The sequence below is a fragment of the Salmo salar genome, chromosome ssa14 (genome assembly GCF_905237065.1).
Source record: "Salmo salar chromosome ssa14, Ssal_v3.1, whole genome shotgun sequence".
Taxonomy (NCBI): Eukaryota; Metazoa; Chordata; class Actinopteri; order Salmoniformes; family Salmonidae; genus Salmo; species Salmo salar.
The window spans coordinates 37,076,159-37,095,845 of record NC_059455.1 but is presented as its reverse complement, the minus strand read 5'-3'; the positions used below and the strand labels follow the sequence as shown (position 1 = coordinate 37,095,845).

The 19,687-nt window shown below is 42.5% G+C and overlaps 1 protein-coding gene across 2 annotated transcripts in view; it reads left to right on the top strand.

Moving 5' to 3' along the window:
* The window catches only part of map3k20 (mitogen-activated protein kinase kinase kinase 20), a 38,807-nt gene that overhangs the window by 1,559 nt on the left and 17,561 nt on the right, over nucleotides 1–19,687 (top strand). The window contains exons 2-9 of one of the 2 annotated variants that reach the window (XM_045694305.1): nucleotides 3,303–3,390; nucleotides 4,929–5,030; nucleotides 9,034–9,099; nucleotides 9,322–9,359; nucleotides 9,834–9,971; nucleotides 10,358–10,444; nucleotides 16,032–16,106; nucleotides 17,174–17,280. In XM_045694305.1, coding sequence (XP_045550261.1) covers nucleotides 3,303–3,390; nucleotides 4,929–5,030; nucleotides 9,034–9,099; nucleotides 9,322–9,359; nucleotides 9,834–9,971; nucleotides 10,358–10,444; nucleotides 16,032–16,106; nucleotides 17,174–17,280 — 701 coding nt within the window. The remainder of the gene's footprint in view (nucleotides 1–3,302; nucleotides 3,391–4,928; nucleotides 5,031–9,033; nucleotides 9,100–9,321; nucleotides 9,360–9,833; nucleotides 9,972–10,357; nucleotides 10,445–16,031; nucleotides 16,107–17,173; nucleotides 17,281–19,687) is intronic. The other variant, XM_045694306.1, reaches the window with a different exon arrangement.

The following is a 19,687-nucleotide window of genomic DNA, read 5'->3' as shown; positions in this document are numbered from 1 at the left end:
GTTCCTTCTCCTGTTCCTTCTCCTGTTCCCTCTCCTGTTCCTTCTCCTGTTCCCTCTCCTGTTCCCTCTGCTGTTCCTTCTCCTGTTCCCTCTCCTGTTCCCTCTCCTGTTCCCTTTGCTGTTTCTTCTCCTGTTCCCTGTTCCCTCTCCTGTTCCTTCTCCTGTTCCCTCTCCTGTTCCCTCTCCTGTTCCCTCTGCTGTTTCTTCTCCTGTTCCTTCTCCTGTTCCCTCTCCTGTTCCCTCTCCTGTTCCCTCTGCTGTTTCTTCTCCTGTTCCCTGTTCCCTCTGCTGTTCCTTCTCCTGTTCCCCGTGCTGTTCCCTCTCCTGTTCCTTCTCCTGTTCCCTCTGCTGTTCCTTCTCCTGTTCCCTCTGCTGTTCCCTCTCCTGTTCCTTCTCCTGTTCCCTCTCCTGTTCCTTCTCCTGTTCCCTCTGCTGTTCCCTCTCCTGTTCCCTCTGCTGTTCCCTCTCCTGTTCCTTCTCCTGTTCCCTCTCCTGTTCCCACTCCTGTTCCCTGTTCCCTCTCCTGTTCCCTCTGCTGTTCCTTCTCCTGTTCCCTCTCATGTTCCCTCTCCTGTTCCTTCTCCTGTTCCTTCTCCTGTTCCTTCTCCTGTTCCCTCTCCTGTTCCCTCTGCTGTTCCCTCTCCTGTTCCTTCTCCTGTTCCTTCTCCTGTTCTCTCCCCTGTTCCCTCTCCTGTTCCCTCTCATGTTCCCTGTTCCCTCTCCTGTTCCCTCTCCTGTTCCCTCTCCTGTTCCCTCTCCTGTTCCCTGTTCCCTCTCCTGTTCCCTCTCCTGTTCCTTCTCCTGTTCTCTCCCCTGTTCCCTCTCCTGTTCCCTGTTCCCTCTCCTGTTCCCTCTCCTGTTCCCTCTCCTGTTCCTTCTCCTGTTCCCTCTGCTGTTCCTTCCCTGTTCCTTCTCCTGTTCCTTCTCCTGTTCCCTCTCCTGTTCCCTCTCCTGTTCCCTCTCCTGTTCCTTCTCCTGTTCCCTCTCCTGTTCCTTCTCCTGTTCCTTCTCCTGTTCCCTCTCCTGTTCCCTCTCCTGTTCCCTCTCCTGTTCCCTCTGCTGTTCCCTCTCCTGTTCCTTCTCCTGTTCCCTCTCCTGTTCCCTCTCCTGTTCCCTGTTCCCTCTCCTGTTCCCTCTCCTGTTCCTTCTCCTGTTCCCTCTCCTGTTCCCTCTCCTGTTCCCTCTCCTGTTCCCTCTGCTGTTTCTTCTCCTGTTCCTTCTCCTGTTCCCTCTGCTGTTCCCTCTCCTGTTCCCTCTCCTGTTCCCTCTGCTGTTTCTTCTCCTGTTCCCTGTTCCCTCTCCTGTTCCTTCTCCTGTTCCCTCTGCTGTTCCCTCTCCTGTTCCCTCTCCTGTTCCTTCTCCTGTTCCCTCTCCTGTTCCCTCTCCTGTTCCCTCTCCTGTTCCTTCTCCTGTTCCCTCTCCTGTTCCCTCTGCTGTTTCTTCTCCTGTTCCCTGTTCCCTCTCCTGTTCCTTCTCCTGTTCCTTCTCCTGTTCCCTCTCCTGTTCCTTCTCCTGTTCCCTCTGCTGTTCCCTCTGCTGTTCCTTCTCCTGTTCCCTCTCCTGTTCCCTCTCCTGTTCCCTCTCCTGTTCCTTCTCCTGTTCCCTCTCCTGTTCCCTCTCCTGTTCCCTCTGCTGTTTCTTCTCCTGTTCCCTGTTCCCTCTGCTGTTCCTTCTCCTGTTCCCCGTGCTGTTCCCTCTCCTGTTCCTTCTCCTGTTCCCTCTGCTGTTCCTTCTCCTGTTCCCTCTGCTGTTCCCTCTCCTGTTCCTTCTCCCGTTCCCTCTGCTGTTCCTTCTCCTGTTCCCTCTGCTGTTCCCTCTCCTGTTCCTTCTCCTGTTCCCTCTGCTGTTCCTTCTCCTGTTCCCTCTGCTGTTCCCTCTCCTGTTCCTTCTCCTGTTCCCTCTGCTGTTCCCTCTCCTGTTCCCTCTGCTGTTCCCTCTCCTGTTCCTTCTCCTGTTCCCTCTCCTGTTCCCTCTCCTGTTCCCTCTCCTGTTCCCTCTCCTGTTCCTTCTCCTGTTCCTTCTCCTGTTCCCTCTGCTGTTCCCTCTCCTGTTCCTTCTCCTGTTCCTTCTCCTGTTCCTTCTCCTGTTCCTTCTCCTGTTCCCTCTCCTGTTCCCTCTCCTGTTCCCTCTCCTGTTCCCTCTCCTGTTCCCTCTCCTGTTCCCTCTCCTGTTCCCTCTGCTGTTCCTTCTCCTGTTCCCTCTGCTGTTACCTGTACCTCTCCTCTTCCTATCATTGTGGAGTACAGCATTTGTTAATAACATAGGCTGCTTCTCCTTCTCTTCCTCCTATTCTGTGAGATATTGTATGGGCTATCTGTTTCTCTGGTGTGATACTGCTGTTCAGTGATTCCCAAACAAATTATGTGGCCCACACAATGAACAAAACACTATTTCCTGCCACAATCCAGTCTGAAATTGTTACCCAGTATAAATGAGTTCCCGACCCAGCAGAAAACCATGGGTTATGGTGACCTGGCCTGGCTGTGACACTGTCATTACACTGCCTGACTTCCTCCCTTGATGGGTGAATAACTGTTGAGACATGTACGGGCAGGGGCTGGGGCAATTCTAAACACACACACACACACACACACACACACACACACACACACACACACACACACACACACACACACACACACACACACACACACACACACACACATCCACACACACATGCACACATGCACACATGCACGTGCCCGCAAACAGACACATGCATTCACATGAATTAGTCTTTGTGGAGCTGTAGCCTTGATGTTTGGTTAGAAAACAGTGGGATTGTATTACAGTAGAGTTTTCAATGACTCTATCTAGTAAGAGGTTGATACAAAATGTCTGTGTTCTATAGTAGATATGGCCTGTTGGTGAGTTGATTGATAGCATGTTTGCCATGTTGACGTTGTGTTGCTAGGTGCTCTGACCCTAACCTTAGAGTGTGAAATAGTTCATACTGTACAGACATGCATAGCATAAAAACATTGTGTACATTCCTCAGATCGCTTATATCAGAGTGATCAATATCCTTTGCATATACAGTACACCTATAGTAAGTATATACTGTGCTCACCACAGGCGGCTGGTGGCACCTTAATTGGGGAGAACATGCTCATAATAATGTCTGGAACAGAATAAATGGAATGTTATTGAACACATCAAACACGTGGGCTTCATGTGTTTAATACCATTCCTTCCATTCCAGTCATTATTATGAGCCATAATCTCCTCCGCAGCCTCCTGTGATGCATACAGTACACACTCATGCTGTCTCCGCCCTACCCCCCCCCCATACCCCCCTCTAGGCTGAGATTCTGAGTATTCTCAGTCATAAGAACATCATTCAGTTCTATGGAGCTGTACTGGAGTCCCCCAACTATGGAATCGTCACAGGTCAGTGTGTGTGTGTGTGTGTGTGTGTGTGTGTGTGTGTGTGTGTGTGTGTGTGTGTGTGTGTGTGTGTGTGTGTGTATTTTCCTCATACACTCGCCAATGGATATGGAACCACAACAGGTTGAGGATCAATGTTTAGGCCACTGACTGTGTGTGTTGTATTTCCTGGCAGGACATAAGCTCTGTGACAGCACTGTCCATTATAATGACTTACAGAACACACTACCAAGTGTGTGTGTGTGTGTGTGTGTGTGTGTGTGTGTGTGTGTGTGTGTGTGTGTGTGTGTGTGTGTGTGTGTGTGTGTGTGTGTGTGTGAGCCTGAGGTGCTAAGCTATGTTTGACGTTTCTCAAGTCGTTATGAGTTCAGGTTGTGAGTGACAGTAGGAAGACTGTTGGACGATCTCAACCTCTGTTCTCTCTGTGTGTGTGAATGTATTCGATTGTGTCTGTGTGTTTATTCTACACTACACTGTACTGTACGGTTCTTACAAAGTGTCTTGAGTTGCAGAAATACACTACCGTTCAAAAGTTTGGGGTCACTTGGAAATGTCCTTGTTTTTGAAAGAAAAGCAAAACGTTTGTCCATTTAAAATAACATCAAATTGATCAGAAATAGAGTGTAGACATTGTTAATGTTGTAAATGACTATTGTAGCTGGAAACGGCTGATTTTTAATGGAATGTCTACATAGGCGTACAGAGGCCCATTATCAGCAACCATCACTCCTGTGTTCCAATGGCACGTTGTGTTAGCTAATCCAAGTTTATCATTTTAAAAGGCTAATTGATCATTAGAAAACCCTTTTGCAATTATGTTAGCACAGCTGAAAACTGTTGTTCTGATTAAAGAAGCAATAAAACTGGCCTTCTTTAGACTAGTTGAGTATCTGGAGCATCAGCATTTGTGGGTTCGATTACAGGCTCAAAATGGACAGAAACAAAGAACTTTGTTCTGAAACTCGTCAGTCTATGCTTGTTCTGATAAATGAAGGCTATTCCATGCGAGAAATTGCCAAGAAACTGAAGATCTCGTACAACGCTGTGTACTACTCCTTCAAAGAACAGCGCAAACTGGCTCTGACCAGAATAGAAAGAGGAGTGGGAGGCCCTGGTGCACAACTGAGCAAAAGGACAAGTACAGCAGACTGTCTAGTTTGAGAAACAGACGCCTCACAAGTCCTCAACTGGCAGCTTCATTAAATAGTACCCGCAAAACACCAGTCTCAATGTCAACAGTGAAGAGGCGACTTGGATTACCTAACACAACCTGCCATTGGAACACAGGAGTGATGTTTGCTGATAATGGGCCTCTGTACGCCTATGTAGTTATTCCATAAAAAATCTGCCATTTACAGCTACAATAGTCATTTACAACATTAACAATATCTACACAGTATTTCTGATAAATTTTATGTTATTTTAAATGGACAAAAAATGTGCTTTTCTTTCAAAAACAAGGACATTTCTAAGTGACCCCAAACCTTTGAATGGAGGTGTACATTATTTTAATAAAACCCATAATTGTATTTCCTCTCCAGAGTATGCAGGCGGAGGTTCTCTGTATGAGTACCTGTCCAGTGAGCAGAGTAAGGAGATGGACATGGAACAGATCATGACCTGGGCCGTGGAGATAGCCAAAGGTAAAGACAGACATAGTTTTAACCTCTTACATCTAGACGTTCCGCTAGCGGAACACCTGCTCGAATATCCAATGATGGGCGTGGCGCGAAATACAAACTCCTCTAAAATCCCAAAACTTCCATTTTTCAAACATATGACTATTTCACAGCATTTTAAAGACAAGACTCTCGTTAATCTAACCACACTGTCCGATTTCAAAAAGGCTTTACAGCGAAAGCAAAACATTAGATTATGTCAGCAGAGTACCCAGCCAGAAATAATCAGACACCCATTTTTCAAGCTAGCATATAATGTCACAAAAAACAAAACCACAGCTAAATGCAGCACTAACCTTTGATGATCTTCATCAGATGACAACCCTAGGACATTATGTTATACAATGCATGCATGTTTTGTTCAATCAAGTTCATATTTATATCAAAAAACAGCTTTTTTACATTAGCATGTGACGTTGAGAACTAGCACACCCCCCGCAAACATCCGGTGAATTTACTAAATTACTCACGATAAACGTTCACAAAAAACATAACAATTATTTTAAGAATTCTAGATACATAACTCCTCTATGCACTCGATATGTCCGATTTTAAAATAGCTTTTCGGTGAAAGCACATTTTGCAATATTCTCAGTAGATAGCCCAGCCATCACGGCTAGCCATTTAGACACCGACCAAGTTTAGCCCTGACCAAACTCCGATTTACTATTACAAAAGTTTGATTACCTTTGCTGTCTTCGTCAGAATGCACTCCCAGGACTGCTACTTCAATAACAAATGTTGGTTTGGTCCAAAATAATCCATCGTTATATCCAAATAGCGGCGTTTTGTTCGTGCGTTCAAGACACTATCCGAAGTGTAAATAAGGGTCACGAGCATGGCGCAATTCGTGACAAAAGATTTCTAAATATTCCATTACCGTACTTCGAAGCATGTCAACCGCTGTTTAAAATCCATTTTTATGCCATTTTTCTCGTAAAAAAGCGATAATATTCCGACCAGGAATCTGCGTTTAGGTAAACAGACGAAAGAAAACAAAGCATTCTGTCGACGCAGGCACGAGCCTGAGTCTCACAGTACTGTAACCAGCCACTACCCAAACGCGCTACTTTGTTTCAACCAGAGCCTGCAAAGCCACGATTCAGCTTTTTGCCGCCTTCTGAGAGCCCATGGGAGCCGTAGGAAGTGTCACGTAACAGCAGAGATCCTCTGTAATGGATAGAGATAATGAAGAAGGGCAAGAAATTGTCAGACAGGCCACTTCCTGCATGGAATCTTCTCAGGTTTTGGCCTGCCAAATGAGTTCTGTTATACTCACAGACACCATTCAAACAGTTTTTGAAACTTTGGAGTGTTTTCTATCCAAAGCTAATAATTATTTGCATATTCTAGTTTCTGGGCAGGAGTAATAATCAGATTAAATCGGGTACGTTTTTTATCCGGCTGTGAAAATACTGCCCCCTATCCATAACAGGTTAAACACGTTTCCCTGCTCCTAGAACAGTGGTTCCATGGATTTGATCCATTCCAGAGCTAGCACACCAGATTCAACTGGTCAACTAATCATCAAGCCCTTGAATAGGGGAATGAGGATAGCTAGTTCAGAGCTACAACAAAGTTGTGAAATGTCTGGAGAGGTTTGAGAACCACTGTCCGAGGGTACGCTTAGTATGCTAGTTCCACCAAGTCTCGACTGTAGAGCACCCTTAGCTAAAGAAACTGTCTGGTTGAGTTCTGTCTTCCTGAGGGCTATACTACAAAGCGGGATCAATGAGTTAGCCAGCTAGCTTGCCTGTATATTCTGAAATAACTTTACATTTTTTAGAAAGATAAGCTTGAAACGTGCATAGTCTAATTGCCTCAACAACCAAAAACACATAGCCTATACACTGAGTGTACAACACATCAGGAACTGCTCTTTCCAGTACATATCCTGACCAGGTGAATCCAGGTGAAAGCTATGATCCCTTATTGATGTCACTTGTTAAATCCACTTCGATCTGTGTAGATGAAGGGGAGGAGACAGACAGGTTAAATAATGATTTTTAAGCCTTGAAACAATGAATTGTGTATGTGTGCAATTCAGAGTGTGAATGGACAAGACAAAAGTTTTAGATGCCTTTGAACGGGGTATGGTAGTAGGTGCTAGGTGCACTGGTTTAATAGGGATAGCCCCCTTTTTTTCAATTTTTTTCCCAAATTTTCGCCTAAATGACATACCCAAATCTAACTGCCTGGAGCTCATTCCCTGAAGCAAGGATATGCATATTCTTGGTACCATTTGAAAGGAAACACTTTGAAGTTTGTGGAAATGTGAATTGAATGTAGGACAGTATAACACAATAGATCTGGTAGAAGAAAATACAATGAAAAAACCAACCAGGGTTTTTTTACCACCATCTTTGAAATGCAAGAGAAAGGTCACTGTTATAGCATTACTCTGGTTGTAGTTCCGATAGTGTCCACAAGATGGCAGCAGTGTATGTGCAGAGTTTCAGATGGATAACTTGGATGATGACTGATCATTAAGACTTTTAGTGTGAAGTCACCAGATACATTTGGGCAAATCGTGAAGGAGACATTCGCATTCATATTCAATTTTTCTGCAAGAATATCATCAAATCTGTATACTTGGACTTTGATTTAGCTTTCCAAGTATTAGTAGCCATATTATAAGTTCAACATTTGCAAGACAAGAAGTTTTCATAACTTCATATCCTTATAATTTTTGTTCAAAATGAAAAGGCATGCTGTCGTACAAGATTTAAAGCTACATTTGACGACATATACATTGTTTCCTGATACTTCCGTAAAGCCCAGCTCATTGGCTATCTAGCTAGTTTTGTTTGACCCCGATTGGTGCTTATTTGACAAAGATACAGTCGTTCAAGTGATGGCCACCCGCGTCATCAGCGTGCCATGAAGGCATCGCTCTCTGACCAAATATGGTGTCCTATAGGATATACTACACCCCTAATGAAATAGTGAAGTCTTGTTACCATCTAGGATCTCTGAGGAATAGATACGAACATGATTTGACTCGTTGAAACAACGTTTAAGGTGAGATTTTCACAGATTCCTTTCTTTGCAAATTGAACAGTGGAAATACAAAATTGATCGTGCATGCTATTTGGACCTTTTTAGGATATGAAAAATAATTATATCTAACAAAATGACACTTCATGTTATCTCTGGGACCCTTTGGATGATAATTCAGAGCAAGATTTCAGAATGTAAGTACACATTTCACCTTCAGAGGTGAATTTATCAAACCTATTGCGGTGAAACAAACTGTTTTGTTGTTAGGAGCTCTCCTCAAACAATAGCATGGCATTTTTTTTCTCGCAGTAATAGCTACTGTAAATTGGACAGTGCAGTTATATTAACAAGAATTTAAGCTTTCAGCCGATATAAGACACTTCTATGTATCGACATTTGTTGTTTCTCTAAAATCTGTGATCTTGACATAACGCGCTGAATGATTTTACAACTGTCCCGTTGACGGAACGCCTATCCTTAATGGTTTTTTAAGTCAAGAACTGCAACGCTGATAGCTTTTTCACACTCAACAGTTTCCTTGTGTATCAAGAATGGTCCACCACCCAAATAACATCCAGCCCACTTCACACAACTGTGGGAAGCATTGGAGTCAGCATGGGCCAGCATCCCAGTGGAATGCTTTCGACACCTTGCAGAGTCCCTGCCCTGACAAATTGAGCCTGTACTGAGGGCAAAAGGGGGTGCAACTCAATTTTAGGAAGGTGTTCCTAATGTTTTGTACACTCAGTGTATATGTTTAGCTTTCTTAATGAATCAGAAAGTCAACAGTTATTTCTGGTTATTTATCAAAGTTAGCTGGCTGAGTGCAACAGGAGCGCATTCTTCTATGGTGTGAGGATCAGTGACTTGTTTGGAGACTGGTAGCCATTGTTTAGCAGAGTTGTTTACATTTTGTTGGTCCGTCATTGGTCCGTGGCTCAGGATGTTTAATGTTTCTGTCCAATAGGAATGCACTATCTTCATTCGGAAGCCCCAGTCAAAGTCATTCACAGAGACCTCAAGTCACGAAACGGTAACAAACTACACACACAAATTCACACACAATCTGCAACCAAACGTATATATCTACCCACCTGGAAATCCAACATTTCCCTCACTGCTACTGCTAAATAATAACTTTCCATTGTAAACCAATCATGATGAATGAATTATAGTTTGATAGTGAGGAATGCCATAATCATGAGAAATGGATCCTCCTCTTGTGGACTGACCTTTATCTCTGTTCCTACTACAGTGGTACTGACAGCAGACAAAGTGCTCAAGGTACATACAGTAGGTTGTCTAACAGTTATTGTGTGTTTTCACTTATACATCCTTTATTACTGTACATAGCCCATCCAACTACCTCATCACCATATTGTTATTTATTTTGCTCCTTTGCACCCCAGTACCGCTACTTGCACACTCATCTTCTGCACATCTATCACCCCAGTGTTTAATTTGCCATACTGTAATAATTTTGCGACTATGGCCTATTTAATGCCTCACCCCCCTTATCCTACCTCATTTGCACACACTGTATATAGACTTTCTTTATTGTATTATTGACTCTATGTTTGTTTATTCCATGTGTAACTATGTGTTGTTGTTTGTGTCAAACTGCTTTGCTTATCTTGGCCAGGTCGCAGTTGTAAATGAGAACTTGTTTTCAACTAGCCTACCTGGTTAAATAAAGGTGAAATAAAAAAATGATGTTGTAGCTAAGTGTCCCAATGCTCTCTCGCTCTCTCTCTGGTCTGTTGTCAGATCTGTGATTTTGGAGCGTCTAAGTTCCAGTCCCACACCACCCACATGACAGTGGTGGGCACCTTCCCCTGGATGGCCCCAGAAGTCATACAGAGCCTACCTGTATCAGAGACCTGTGATACCTACTCCTACGGAGTGGTGAGTGTGTCTGTGTGGGAGGGGAGGAGGCATCTGATATGTTCTACCTCAAGTGGTTTTCAGCAAAATCTTCACTGCAAAAACATCTGGCATATCATCTTGTATGTGTGTCTGTGCGCTGTGTGTGTGTGTGTGTGTGTGTGTGTGCGCTCGTGTGTGTGTGTGTGCGCTCTTGTGTGTGTGCGCTTGTGTGTGTGCGCTTGTGTGTGTGTGTGCTCGTGTGTGTGTGTGTGTGTGTGCGCTCGTGTGTGTGTGTGTGCACTCATGTGTGTGTGCTCGTGTGTGTGTGCTCATGTGTGTGTGCGCTCGTGTGTGTGCGCTCATGTGTGTGTGCTCGTGTGTGTGTGTGTGCTCGTGTGTGTACGCGCTCGTGTGTGTGTTACCAGGTGCTATGGGAAATGCTGACACGGGAGGTTCCCTTTAAAGGCTTCGAGGGGCTGCAGGTGGCTTGGCTGGTGGTGGAGAAACAAGAGGTACACACACAAAGACACATTGTTCTGATTTACGATTAGTTAAGAGCTTCAAGGGGCTCAGATTCACTTGCAAATACAAGACAGTCATACACAGAATCAAACATAAAACCAGTGGTGGAAAAAGTACCCAATTGTCATACTTGAGTAGAAGTAAAGATACCTTAATAGAAAATGACTCTAGTAAAAGTGAAAAATATGAATGAGTATTGAAAGAAAAAGTATAAATCATTTCAAATTCCTTATATTAAACAAACCAGACGGCACCATTTTCTTTTCTTTTTTTTCCATTTACGGATAGCCAGGGGCACACTCCAACACTCAGACATCATTTATTTTTACTTACGTAATTTAACCACTGCATAAAACACATGCACACACTGAACAAGCTACACACACAGAGCCGGAGTGACAATGTGATGCTCTCATGCTTTCCGCTGTGAGGAGGATAAGGAGTATTTCTAGAGCTGACCTCAGCTCTCTGCTCTTGTAAGGCATGTATACTCTGCTGTGGAGATAGGCCATGTGCTGTAGGGGGCTTTATACTGTGTGTGTGTGTGTGTGTGTGTGTGTGTGTGTGTGTGTGTGTGTGTGTGTGTGTGTGTGTGTGTGTGTGTGTGTGTGTGTGTGTGTGTGTGTGTGTGTGTAGGGGGGTTTATGCTGTGTGTGTATTGGAGCCCATTCAAGAGCATACTGGGATACTCAGGAATGATCTCTATACAGTGCATCACACTATTACTGGAACATACATATAGTTTCACATCAAATCACATCTTATTGGTCACATACACATGGTTAGCAGATGTTATTGGTCACATACACATGGTTAGCAGATGTTAATGGTCACATACACATGGTTAGCAGATGTTAATGGTCACATACACATGGTTAGCAGATGTTATTGGTCACATACACATGGTTAGCAGATGTTATTGGTCACATACACATGGTTAGCAGATGTTAATGGTCACATACACATGGTTAACAGATGTTATTGGTCACATACACATGGTTAGCAGATGTTATTGGTCACATACACATGGTTAGCAGATGTTAATGGTCACATACACATGGTTAGCAGATGTTAATGGTCACATACACATGGTTAGCAGATGTTAATGGTCACATACACATGGTTAGCAGATGTTAATGGTCACATACACATGGTTAGCAGATGTTATTGGTCACATACACATGGTTAGCAGATGTTATTGGTCACATACACATGGTTAGCAGATGTTATTGGTCACATACATGGTTAGCAGATGTTAATGGTCACATACACATGGTTAACAGATGTTAATGGTCACATACACATGGTTAGCAGATGTTATTGGTCACATACACATGGTTAGCAGATGTTAATGGTCACATACACATGGTTAACAGACGTTATTGGTCACATACACATGGTTAGCAGATGTTATTGGTCACATACACATGGTTAGCAGATGTTAATGGTCACATACACATGGTTAGCAGATGTTAATGGTCACATACACATGGTTAGCAGATGTTAATGGTCACATACACATGGTTAGCAGATGTTAATGGTCACATACACATGGTTAGCAGATGTTAATGGTCACATACACATGGTTAGCAGGCAGATGTTAATGGTCACATACACATGGTTAACAGATGTTATTGGTCACATACACATGGTTAGCAGATGTTATTGGTCACATACACATGGTTCGCAGATGTTATTGGTCACATACACATGGTTAGCAGATGTTATTGGTCACATACACATGGTTAGCAGATGTTATTGGTCACGTACACATGGTTAGCAGATGTTATTGGTCACGTACACATGGTTAGCAGATGTTATTGGTCACGTACACATGGTTAGCAGATGTTAATGGTCACATACACATGGTTAGCAGATGTTAATGGTCACATACACATGGTTAACAGATGTTATTGGTCACGTACACATGGTTAGCAGATGTTATTGGTCACGTACACATGGTTAGCAGATGTTATTGGTCACGTACACATGGTTAACAGATGTTATTGGTCACATACACATGGTTAACAGATGTTATTGGTCACATACACATGGTTAGCAGATGTTATTGGTCACATACACATGGTTAACAGATGTTATTGGCCACATACACATGGTTAGCAGATGTTATTGGTCACATACACATGGTTAGCAGATGTTATTGGTCACATACACATGGTTAGCAGATGTTATTGGTCACATACACATGGTTAGCAGATGTTAATGGTCACATACACATGGTTAGCAGATGTTAATGGTCACATACACATGGTTAGCAGATGTTAATGCGAGTGTAGCGAAATGCTTGTGCTTCTAGTTCCAACAGTGCAGTAATATCTAACAAGTAATCTAACAAATTCACAAGGACTACCTTATACACACAAGTGTAAAGGTATGAATAAGAATATGTACATATAAATATATGGATGAGCGATGGCCGTGCGGCATAGGCAAGATGCAGTAGATAGTATAGAATACAGTATACACATATGAAAAGAGTAATGTAGGATATGTAGACATTATTAAAGTGCCGTTATTTAAGTGAGTAGTGATACCTTTATTAAATCAATTTATTAAATGTATTAAAGAGTCTATGTTGGCAGCAGCCACTCAATGTTAGTGATGGCTGTTTAACAGTCTGATGGCCTTGAGATATAAGCTGTTTTTCAGTCTCTCGGTCCCAGCTTTGATGCACCTGTACTGACCTCACCTTCTGGATGATAGTGGGGTGAACAGGCAGTGGCTCGGGAGGTTGTTGTCCTTGATGATCTTTTTGGCCTTCCTGTGCTGTAGGTGTCCTGGAGGGCAGGTAGTTTGCCCCTGGTGATGCGTTGTGCAGACCGAACCACACTCTGGAGAGCCTTGCGGTTCTGGGCTGAGCAGTTGCTGTACCAGGCGGTGATACAGCCCGACAGGATGCCCTCGATTGTGCATCTGTTAAAGTTTGTGAGTGTTTTAGGTGACAAGCCAAATTTCTTCAGCCTCCTGAGGTTGAAGAGGTGCTGTTACACCTTCTTCACCATGCTGTCGGTGTGGGTGGACCATTTCAGTTTGTCTGTGATGTGTACGCCGAGGAACTTAAAACTTTCCACCTTCTCCACTACTGTCCCGTCGATGTGGATGGGGGGATGCTCCCTCTGCTGTTTCCTGAAGTACACGATCATCTCATTTGTTTTGTTGACGTTGAGTGAGAGGTTATTTTCCTAACACCACCCTCCAAGGGCCCTCACCTCCTCCATGTAGGCCGTCTGGTCATTGTTTGTAATCAAGCCTACCACTGTAGTGTCGTCTGCAAACTTGATGATTGAGTTGGAGGTGTGCATGGCCATGCAGTCATGGGTGAACAGGGAGTACAGGAGAGGGCTGAGAACGCACCTTTGTGGGGCCCCAGTGTTGAGAATCTGCGGGGTGAAGATGTTGTTTCCTACCCTAACCACCTGGGGGCGGCCGTCAGAAAGTCCAGGACTCAGTTGCACAGGGCGGGGTTGAGACCCAGGGTCTCCAGCTTAATGACGAGTTTGGAGGGTACTTTGGTGTTAAATGTTGAGCTATAGTCAATGAACAACATTCTTACATAGGTATTCCTCTTGTCCAGATGTGATAGGGCTGTGTGCAGTGTGATAATTTGAATCAGCTGTGTAGTGTTAGGGCAAAAAACAAAAAGTTGGGTTCCCGAGAACCGAGTTTGGGAAACTCTGGTGTAGGGGGTTATATGCGTGTGTGTGTGAAAGGGGGTTTAAACTGTGTGTATATTCAGTAATAGTGTGCTGCACTGTATAGAGATCTGAGAACATAATTGCTGAGTATCCCAGTATGCTCTTGGATGGGGTCCAATAGTGGTGAGAGAGAGAGATGTATTTATTTCAGTTTAAATCCCTCCAGAGAAAACTGCTTCCATATTATCCCCTTGCCACTTACAGTGGATGTATCCTATTGCCTGTTGTTGCTTTGTACTGGAGCCTGAGCATTGGGTTTTCTTTCATTGTAACATTGCCTTGGTTTCCTACTTCATAATGTAGATGTGTTCATATGAGTGTACGTGCCTTGCAAAGTATTCATTCCCCTTGGCGTTTTTCCTATTTTTTGCATTACAACCTGTAATTTAAATATATTTTTATTGGGATTTCATGTAATGGACATACACAAAATAGTCCAAATTGGTCAAGTGAAATGAAAAAAATAACTTGTTTCAAAAAAATCAAAAAAACGTTAAAGTGGTGCGTGCATAAGTATTCACCCCCTTTGATATGAAGCCCCTAAATAAGATCTGGTGCAACCAATTACCTTCAGAAGTCACATAATTAGTTAAATAAAGTCCACCTGTGTGCAATCTAAGTGTCAGATGATCTGTCACATGATCTCAGTATATATACACCTGTTCTGAAAGGCCCCAGAGTCTGCAACACAGTTAAGCAAGGCCACCAACAAGCAAGTGGCACCATGAAGACCAAGGAGCTCTCCAAACAGGTCAGGGACAAAGTTGTGGAGAAGTACAGATCAAGGTTGGGCTATAAAAAATATCCGTAACTTTGAACATCCCACGGAGCACCATTAAATCCATTATTCAAAAATGGAAAGAATATGGCACCACAACCTGCCAAGAGAGGGCCGCCCACCAAAACTCACGGACCAGGCAAGGAGTGCGTTAATCAGGGAGGCAACATAGAGACCAAAGATAACCCTGAAGGAGCTGCAAAGCGCCACAGTGGAGATTGGAGTATCTGTCCATAGGACCACTTTAAGCCATACACTCCACAGAGCTGGGCTTTATGGAAGAGTGGCCAGAAAAAAGCCATTGCTTAAAGAAAAAAATAAGCAAACATGTTTGGTGTTCGTCTGGCGCAAACCCAACACCTCTCATCACCCCGAGAACAACATCCCCACAGTGAAGCATGGTGGTGGCAGCATCATGCTGTGGGGATGTTTTTCATCGGCACTGGTACTGGAAAATTGGTCAGAATTGATGGAAGGATGGATGGCACTAAATACAGGGAAATTCTTGAGGGAAACCTGTTTCAGAGTTTTGAGACTGGGACGAAGGTTCACCTTCCAGCACGACAATGGCCCTAAGCATACTGCTATAGCAACACTTGAGTGGTTTAAGGGGAAACATTTAAATGTCTTGGAATGGCCTTATCAAAGCCCAGACCTCAATCCAATTGAGAATCTGTGGTATGACTTAAAATTGCTGTACATCAGCGGAACCCATCCAACTTGAAGGAGCTGGAGCAGTTTTGCCTTGAAGAATGGGCAAAAATCCCAGCTTATAGAGACATACCCCAAGAGACTTGCAGCTGTATTTGCTGCAAAAGGTGGCTCTACAAAGTATTGACTTTGGAGGGTGAATAGTTATGCATGTTCAAGTTTTCAGTTTTTTTGTCTTATTTCTGGTTTGTTTCACAAAAAAAATATTTTGCATCTTCAAAGTGGTAGGCATGTTGTGTAAATCAAATGATACAAACCCCCAAAAAGTATATTTTAATTCCAGGTTGTAAGGCAAACAAATATGAAAAATGCCAAGAGGGGTGAATACTTTCGCAAGCCACTGTATATGGTTCCTGTGTGTGTCTGTTACAGAGGCTGACCATCCCCACCAGTTGTCCGCCAAGCTTCGCTGACCTGATGAAGAGATGCTGGCAGGCTGAACCAAAGGTGAGAGGGCAAAGGTCAGGGCTACCACTCTGATTGCCATATCTGGCCCTGGAAACTCAAAATCCTGCGCACCCTATAATTCTCCAGGGTCAGAGTTGGACAACGCAGCAGCTGGTACTGAACTTAGTAACCTGGGCTCTGAAGTCTGGCATACTATGAACTGTTACAGAAGCATGAGCTATTGATACAGTCCTAATGTGCATAAATACATTAGTAAATACTACAGTAATGTCCCCCAAAACACTACAGTAAACACTACAGTAAATACTGCAGTAAAGTCAGCAAAAACATTACAGTAAATATTACAGTAAACACTACAGTAAATATTGCAGTAAACACTACAGTAAAGTCTGCAAAAACACTACAGTAAATATTACAATAAACACTACAGTAAATACTACAGTAAAGTCTGAAAAAACACTACAGTAAATATTACAATAAACACTACAGTAAATACTACAGTAAAGTCTGAAAAAACACTACAGCAAATATTACAGTAAACACTACAGTAAATGTTACAGTAAACACTACAGAAAATACTACAGTAAAGTCTGCAAAAACAGTACAGTAAATATTGCAGTAAACACTACAGTGAATATTACAGTAAACACTACAGTAAATACTACAGTAAAGTCTGCAAAAACACTACAGTATATATTACAGTAAACTCTACAATAAGTATTGCAGTAAACACTACAGTAAATATTACAGTAAACACTACAGTAAATACTACAGTAAAGTCTGCAAAAACACTACAGTAAATATTAGAGTAAACTCTACAATAAGTATTACAGTAAACACTACAGTAAATATTGCAGTGAACATTACAGTAAATACTACAGCAAAGTCTGCAAAAACACTACAGTAAATATTACAGTAAACGCTACAGTAAATATTACAGTAAAGTCTGTAAAAACATGACAGTGAATACTATAGTATTCCTACCACAGTACACTATAGTATTTTCTTCATGTGCACACTAGATTTTTTTAGGCTTAGCTGAAAAATCTAAAAAGCTGCAGTTGCAGTGTTGACTTGATATTGTGTGTGTTTTTTTTTTTTTCTAGGAGCGTCCGGTGTTTAAGCAGGTGTTGGGGACTCTGGAGACCATGTCTAATGACAGCAGACTACCAGACCAGTGTAACTCATTCCTACACAACAAGGACCAGTGGAGGTACGCAGTGTGTGTGTATGTGTGTGTGGTACAGTAAGCACAGTCTGGATTGTTTAAAACCTCTTACAGCTCCTTAAGGATAGGGGGCAGTATTGACAATTTCGGAAAAAATATGTGCCCATATTAAACTGCCTCCTACTCTAACTCAGAAGCTAGGATATGCATATTATTAGATTTGATTAGAAAACACTCTGAAGTTTCTAAAACCATTTGAATGGTGTCTGTGAGTATAACAGAACTCATATGGCAAGCAAAAACCTGAGAGAAATCCTACCAGGAAGTGGAAATCTGGATGCATGGGCTCTCTTCAAGTCGTTTCCTATTGAATACACAGTGACGTAGTAATACTTGTGCACTTCCTACGGCTTCCACTAGATGTCGACAGTCTTTACAAAGTTGTTTGAAGCGTCTACGATGAACAGAGACCGAATGAGAAGGAGGGAAGTTGTTGAGGCAGGGGATGACATCACTTCTTGGCGCGCGTTCATGAGAGTGGATCCTCCGTTCCAAAACCTTTTTCAAGACACAGGAACCGTCCGGTTGAAATATTACTGAATCTTCACGTTCTGAAGGCCCTAAAGATTGGATGTTTTACAACGTTTGACATGTCGTCGCAAAATCGTCCGCGCGCTTCCTACACTTGGTGTAGCTTACTGAACGCGCGAACAACAAGGAGTTATTTGGACATAAATTATGGACTTTATCGAACAAAACAACATTTGTTGTGGACCTGGGATTCCTGGAAGTGCCTTCTGATGAAGATCATCAAAGGTAAGGGAATATTTCTAATGCAATGTATGATTTTAGATGACTCCAAGATGGCGGCTATCTGTATAGCCTAGTGTATTTTTCTGAGCTCAGTACTCAGATTATTGCAGAGTGCTTTCCTCGTGAAGCTTTTTGAAATCTTTCATAACGTTTGCATAAAGGAGATGTTCATCTATAATTCTTTGAATGACAGTTTAATTTTGTATCAATGTTTATGACAAGTATTTTTGTAAATTGTGGCGCTGATTCACCGGCAGTATTTGAGGGAAAATATTTTCTGAACGTCACGCGCCGATGTAAAATGCTGTTTTTATGTATAAATATGAACTTTATCGAACAAAAAATGCATGTATTGTGTAACATGATGTCCTAGGAGTGTCATCTGATGAAGATGGTCAAAGGTTAGTGCTGCATTTAGCTGTGTTTTGGGTATTTGTGATGCATGCTAGTTGCTTGGAAAATGGCTGTGTGGTTATTTTTGTCGATGTACTCTCCTAACATAATCTAATGTTTTGCTTTCGCTGTAAAGCCTTTTTGAAATCGGACAACGTGGTTCGATTCAGGAGAAGTGTATCTATAAAATAGTGTAAAATAGTCCTATGTTTGAGAAATAGAAATTATTAGATTTGGTTTTGAATATGGCGCTCTGATTTTTTTCACTGGCTGTTGGTCCCGCTAACGGGATCGGAGCGGCAAGAGGTTTTAACCTGTTGGGGCTAGGGGGCAGTATTTTCACGGCTGGATAAAAAAACGTACCCGATTTAATCTGGTTACTAATCCTACCCAGTAACTAGAATATGCATATACTTATTATATATGGATAGAAAACACCCTAAAGTTTCTAAAACTGTTTGAATGGTGTCTGTGAGTATAACAGAACTCATTTGGCAGGCAAAACCCTGAGACATTTTCTGACAGGAAGTGGATACCTGATGTGTTGAATTACCTTTAAGCCTATGCCATTGAAACACACAGGGGCTGATTAATGTTTTGGCACTTCCTATTGCTTCCACTAGATGTCACCAGCCTTTACAAAGTGTTTTGAATCTTCTACTATGAGATCTGACCGAACAAGAGCCTTGGAACGGTGATGGCCGATTAGACTCTGGCGCGCGAGGTCATGTTGGGTACCCTCGTTCCAAAACGTTTTAAAAGAGAATGCATTCGTCCACCTTGAATATTATTCATGTTCTGGTTAAAAAAAGGCCCTAATGATTTATGCTATACAACGTTTGACATGTTTGAACGAACGTAAATATATTTTTTCCCCTCGTTCATGACGAGAAGTCCGGCTGGCTTAGATCATGTGCTAACAACACGGATCTTTTTGGATATAAATGATGAGCTTTTTTGAACAAAACTACATTCGTTATGGACCTGGGACTCCGGGAAGTGACATCTGATGAAGAGAATCAAAGGTAATGGATTATTTACATAGTATTTTCGATTTTAGATCTCTCCAACATGGCCGTTTGTCTGTATAGCAAAGCATATTTTTCTGGGCGCAGTGCTCAGATTATTGCAAAGTGTGATTTCCCAGTAAGGTTATTTTTAAATCTGGCAAGTTGATTGCGTTCAAGAGATGTAAATCTATAATTCTTTAAATGACAATATAATATTTTACCAATGTTTTCTAATT